The following is a 6871-nucleotide window of genomic DNA, read 5'->3' as shown; positions in this document are numbered from 1 at the left end:
GAAAATATTTGTGTATACGCGTCAAATTACAATAACGTTATTTTCAACTGAATATTTTTTTACGATTTATGAATAAAAGCTTGTATCTACATAAATAATGTATAAATCAAAATTATTGCGTTAATCAACAGAGATCATTAATTTTATGAATAAGAGGCTGGAGAAGATTAGTATTCCGACGATTGTCTGCTAAATATGATAAAGCATGACTTGTGAGAAAATGGTTACCTCATACAGAACAGGATAAACGTAGGGTGCTGCCGGATTCCGGTTAGGTACTCGACTTATCTTTAATCGGTGTGTCGACACGACGCTAGCAAGAATTTGTAATTTATTGGTATATATATATATATACAATATTGAACGCACACATTAAATAGATGCTCACAATAGCAATAACTAATAATAGAAAACGAAATAAATTCGTGTTAGTTTGTTAACCTAAAACCTCATAAAAAATAATCTGCAAAGCACGTAATTTATTTTTTGGCTTGTGTGTTTATTGTGATTTTACAAAATAAAGAATAATATATCATTTTCACGTCCATTATATTCTATAACGATATCAATTGTAATCGATACTCCGCTTAATCCTATAACTTTCATACGGATGTCGTTTCATTGTTTACGAGTCTAGTGATGGCGTGTTTATGGTATATTTTACCGTTTCAAAACAACCAATAAAACGATACATTCTGCTCGCCATATGAGGCAAACGTGTCGACGCTGCAACCAGAACTGCGGCTTCGCGCCGTCATTGCAGCCGCGCAATGATGGTGATCAGCTGCATCTGAGGTCGGTGTCGCGATAAAAAGAAAGTTCTCAGCGGGCTGCCGGCTAGTTCAAAAATATTGACATTAACTGCCGATTCGTCTGACTGGGACCGAAGAAACGCTGCGTCCGATGCTGTGGAATGGCGATCGTAAATAGCGAGTTCGCACCCCAAGCATAAAATCCGAACGACCCGACCGAGTTTAAAGCAGATAGCCGTTTAGAAAAAAACAAAAATAAAAAAAAACAGCAACGCGCATGGCTTACGCGCATATATCAGCCACGTTAACTACCGATATAAAATCTAAGGAAAAAAATTCTGACACACGGAATATGCGCGTCGACTACGCGACGCGGATAGATGGTGTTACGTTATTGCAATTAAATAGAGGACGTTCGTCTCGTATGTCAAGATGATTCACCGCCGCTAGACGCGCGGAGTCATTTTCATCTCGTATCATTAACATTTTACGATGCGCGACTTGCCGGCCCAGATTGCATAGCCGTGGCAACAATTTTTCGGCTTCGTTCTGCTACATTACGCGACTCGAGCTCCGAATCGGAGCGCGATTTATCGTCCCGCCGATATTTCAGCCAAAAAGAAACGCGGAGTCGCGTCCGCGAGTCCAGGGGAAACCGACATTTTTCGTTACCTTTCCTTGAATAATTTCGTGACATTTATTGTTTGTGACTGCGCGCGCTCGTAAATAGGGAATACGGAGTTCTATTTCGTATATATCTGAGAGCGTGCTATAAAGCACAGCTCATGAAAAGAATTCCGCGCTCTAGGATACGTTTAATGATGGATCGTAAAGGGTGAGCGGTAAATGATAATGATAGCGGGACCGTTCTATGAAAACGTTACTTACTGCAGATATCTTGGCAACACGAGACTAATTTCTGTTTTTCCCGGTGCGCCTTACATAACGCGAGAGGAGATGCTGCGAGAGATGCCTCGGAATCTGCGTAATTAAGCGAGGGTCTTGCGAATAAATTTACATCGTCTGTAAATCCTTCACATTAGATAAATGCTCACAATTAGCTACACCCCTGCTGCGCTCCGTGCATTTCGAATTTGCGAAGGATGTTTTGTTTCGGTGATTAAATAATGTTTCGAATGTTATATATATTGTATTATTGCAAGAGTGCGTTCCTGTATTATTAGCGATATATTTACCTGTATCTATTAATTATTACTTAAATTATTATACATGCAAGGAAATGTTAATTATAAATCTGTGGTAATCAACAAGCTCTCCGTAAATTAGGTCATTCAATATTCAATTATCTCTATATACAAGTTTTTTTGTGTACTATTTGCGCAAAATAACTTGTACATTAATATCAAAGACGGACAAAACTTTTCACAAATTTACGAAACCAATCAAACTACTTGTTTCATTGTTATTAAAAAATTATATAAGATCACATTAAAAATTTTTAAGTACAAAAAGAGTTAAAGCGTCGCGAGTGACATTAAATAAGCTCCGTACTTTTTGGTTTGCAATATCTTTATATGATTCGTACACCGAGCTACGTTTTTAAAAACAGTAAGAGATGGACTTTGAAATGATATTAGTGCCTGTGGTTTAACGATACCATCGTAACCTTGCCTGTAGAGATAGAAGGAATGCACTTCATTTCTGAACGGGGTGCATAAACGACCGTTCTTGTACCTGGAAAAGCTGGGGTTAATTCAGAGGCCCGGCGAAAGTCGTAAAACAGTGCGTGACTACCGGTCTTCTTGCTAGGAAAGGAGAGGCTGCACATATGTATACGTAAGTACATGCGGGTGTGTTTGCAAAGCATGTAGATCTTTCTAGAGGAATCTGCGTACACTGGCGTGCACTGCAGTACCTGTACATATTCATATATACAGAATGTCTCAAAATTACATATTTTAAAATTTATATAATCTTTCTGTCATTTATTTAAAGACTATCCTAATGAATACAAATTAATAAATGATATAATTTATGTTTTTCAATAATTCAATTTTATTATTAAATACTTTGATTATAAATTTTATACTCATGTTCTATTAAAATAGAGTTGTTTTTTAAATTGAAAGCAAAATTTTGTTATTTATTTGTAATTTTTCTGGTATTTCAATTTTTACTAAAATTTACACAAACTCAAAGATTATTTATATTTCTCTATAAGTACATGCGCGCGCAGGTGAATGTGTAAAATATATGGTAATTTGAGATACCCTATATACATAAAGTCTAGTAGCTTACTATGGATTTGGAAGGTAGGATTCTATACGTGAGCACGTACATTTTCTATGACTACAGATACTAATGACGGTAGGCAACTGAAAAAGCACACAACTGTTCAGGTTTTTTATGCAATTTGCTAAACATTGTCAATAGGATATTAATATATTTTCTCTATACGTACGTAAATAAATTTTTATGGTAAAATCCGAATTAAGAATTTTAATTTGTATAAAAAGTTTGATTTGCCAAAAAATAAAAAATAAAGAGGAAAACTAAAATATAACAGCGGAAGCATTGGTGCTTTATCTTATTAATATTTACAATAATGGCTGATATTTTTTATCTTTTCGCGATATTTTTTATAAGACTAGTCCAGATGCGTAATGCAAGTTAGAAAGGGCGAATCAAACACAGTCGAGTAGAGACTTGAGATCACAGCCGGAGGCGGTACGAAACGGTTACGTGGTTGTCGAGTCTGCTAAAGTACAAGGTCAAAGTTTCGGCAATTTGGGATGTGATGCGGGTAAGGAGGTAGCAACTTTAATCACTTTCAAATCGGGGTAAATCTACTCGCGTATCTCGAACCCGCAGGATCATGTGGCGCGTAGTTATTGCTTTACTTTAGAGAAAATTTGAGTATAAGAGTGTATCAAGGAAAAAAATGATTAAACTAGTTATAAATTAACAAATCATATATTCCAAGATTTATTTTTTTACAAATATATATAACAATATATAAGAAGAATTTTGCGTGCACTTATAATTATATTTAAATTTATTTATGATTATCTGATGGAGATATTTTTTGGTATCTTTTTATAAGACGTATTAAAAATTACAAATAATTAATCATTCCTTTTGGAATATGCGAGCGAGCTGTTAACTTACAAACTATACATCTTAAGAGAATTGTTGACAATCTTTTTTAGCTTATGCTGAATTACCATAACAGAAAGTATCGAATAGATTTTCGTATTTCTCATTTTTATCGCGCGCTTTACATAATTATTCATCTTTTCGGCACCTCACATAACATTATGTTACTTTCACGCTTTTAAAATTCATTACTCTCTTTTTTTCTTGTCATCGTTGAAAGCGCGAAAGTAAATATCAATATATCTCCTTTTTCGTTTCGCGATCTTAAACAGAATTTTTAATTACAATCATAATTTCGTGCTGTGTACGGTAATATGAATGTGTTCATAAATATTACGCGAAATGCGGGTATGGGTGTGATTTGAGCCAGATGCATATTGAAATTTCGAAAACGATAGATGTATCCGCGATATGACATCCACGTGTGTAAATGTCGCTCGCAACAGATTTCTTTGAATGCCTAGCTTAAAAGAATTTTTTCGTCGGTACCGGATATGAGTATCCCTCGCCGGATTGCTCGCTCAAGTGAAATTCTGAATTCGGCAGACCTACAAAACCAGCGGAGTGTTCACCGCCGTTCGCGATACCGCTGGATATAGCAAGTCCGGAGCTGTGTCCGCCTTCCAATATAGTGCCGGCGTCTCCATTCACGTGTCCAATCCCGATGGGACCAATTGGTTGGACGGTTTGAGGGGGTAGCGGAAGGGGATACGGATTGGGGCCGATCGGTAAGTGTTGAGGAAACGATACCGGAACCGGATGCGGAACTGGGACTGGTTGCTGTACTGGATAAGGCACGTGCACGGGTTGAGGGACCGGCACTGGTACCGGACGGGGTACGTTAACGGGGTAGGCCTTGGTGACGACGACCGGGACAGGATGAGGCACCGGAACTGGAACAGGACGTTTCACTTCGACGGGTACGGGATGCGGTACCGGGTACGGAATCTTACGAGTGACGGGATAGGGTTGAGGCACGGGAACCGGCACTTGAACCACGCGATTCACGATAGTTTTGTGAATGTGGTGCACCGGTACATGTCCGTGTCCATAACTTGGTCCGTATAATCCATGGCTTCCCCCGACGAATCCGATTCCAGGACCGATTCCTACACCGTGCAGAATTCCATCCCCGCGTCCATATCCATGACCATATCCGTATCCATATCCGTGTCCATATCCATGTCCATATCCATGTCCATATCCGTGATCGTGCAACACAACGCCACCGTGATCGATGGGAATACTCGGTACGAAATCTCCGTGCAAAACATGTTTCTTCCCGGATTCATATCCCGCATCACAGGCGATGATGGAGATGGTCAATAATAAAGCCTGTATAAAAAACAGCGATTTGTCATTAATATCTAGAAAGATATTATCAAAAGAGAAAATTAATTTTATGGGTAATAGATATATTATTACAAATTTACTTAACGTTTCTTTCCGTTTTAAGACGAATATGGAAATATTATTGTATATTGCTCTATGATCTACATCTATGTAGAAGGCGCTTATACATATATTTACATATTTGAGATAAATTTGCCACTGGCAAAGGATTAATTAAAAAAATTGATAAATAAACAAAATGTAATATATAATTAAACAAAAATATATAGTTAATTGTGTTATGATATATTCGCTAATAAAAAATGATTAAATAAGATGAAGCTGCATCTTTCTACTTAATATTATATTTATATTTCTTATAACAATCTAAAATACTATCTTATTATGGTGCATTTGTGCTTATATTCGGATGTTTAAAAGTAGATAATTAGACGAGAAATTTCACTACTTACTAAGAACGCCTTCATGATGAACGTGCTATGAAGAGATGATTCTGAATGTGCTTGATATCATCGATTCGTCGGTTTTTATACGGTGATGCCAGACGACACTTCACTTTCACTAGATATCCGCTGCACACGCCCTCTGATCTGGACCCATCACATTCTAAAACTTCTATATTTCCTCAGTTACATAACTAACCACATAGCTCAAATGTCGAGAGGCGATTGGCTGAGTGAATTGATGAAGAATATTCATAAGTAATTTTAACAACGCGCGCGCGTTCCTCATCAGATCGTATATAAAATTTGTTGCATCAACGAATTCAGATTTCTCAACTTTTTTATGAATATAACTAAATGATTTATATTTGCATAATTTAATACAAATAGAAATGAATAACGAAAAAATTCTATTTCTCTAGAAATGAAAACAGATTTTTATATATATAAACTACAATACAATTAAAATAACGCTTTTATCCGTTAACATAATGTAAGTGAGAAGATTTATCGTTTCCATTGTTGTTATCATAGCAAGTTTTATTAATTGGATCACACTTGTATGACTGCTATTATTAACAATATTTTTCTGCAAATGTCATTTCCACGTAATACGATTGTTTTCAATATCTGACGTATAACAATTCATATACATATTTACAGAATGCAAATATGTTTCACAAGCATGTGCCCTAAATTATACATTCTTATCAGTTATTGCATTTTTAATATAAAAGAAATATAAATAAAAATCGTTAATTCTAATTATACAAAAATATAAAATTTTAATAACAATAATAATAATAATAATAATAATAATAATAATAATAATAATAATAACATTATTATTATTGTATATAATTTACATGTTCTAGTAATATACGTATGCTATTAGTTGTGTTAATATGTATTTTTATAAGTAAATGTTTATATATAATATTTGTAAATTGTTATCAGCATTTTGTACGTATTGCGAGAGTTTTAAAAATTGACAAAATATATGTATCTCCTTGAATATAATTATAAGATATTAATGTAGAGAGGAGAGAGAGAGAGGCAGGGAGAGAAGTAGATTGACGAACAAACTATACATCTTGAATTTATTGAACGAGTAACGTCATTAAAGAATCGCATTCCGTTAACATATAAGATATTTATAAACGAATAAAGTGACAAAAGAGCCAATTTTATTATATATAAATTGTG

General features: G+C 35.2%; 1 protein-coding gene across 1 annotated transcript; it reads right to left on the bottom strand.

Annotated features, from left to right (window-relative positions):
* Positions 1–4334: 4334 nt before the first annotated feature.
* Positions 4335–5701, bottom strand: LOC138935897 (tetra-peptide repeat homeobox protein 1-like). Its single transcript, XM_070300796.1, has 2 exons — positions 5675–5701; positions 4335–5204 (listed from the first exon to the last, which is right to left on the bottom strand). The coding sequence occupies exons 1-2, from the start codon at positions 5687–5689 to the stop codon at positions 4335–4337; spliced, it is 885 nt and encodes a 294-aa protein (XP_070156897.1). The 5' UTR covers positions 5690–5701.
* Between the last annotated feature and the right edge of the window lie 1170 nt (positions 5702–6871).

The sequence above is a fragment of the Polyergus mexicanus genome, unplaced genomic scaffold (genome assembly GCF_030449975.1).
Source record: "Polyergus mexicanus isolate NDT 795.1 unplaced genomic scaffold, iyPolMexi1.0 SCAF_8, whole genome shotgun sequence".
NCBI classification, from domain to species: domain Eukaryota; kingdom Metazoa; phylum Arthropoda; class Insecta; order Hymenoptera; family Formicidae; genus Polyergus; species Polyergus mexicanus.
This window is presented reverse-complemented; position numbering and strand designations above follow the sequence as displayed.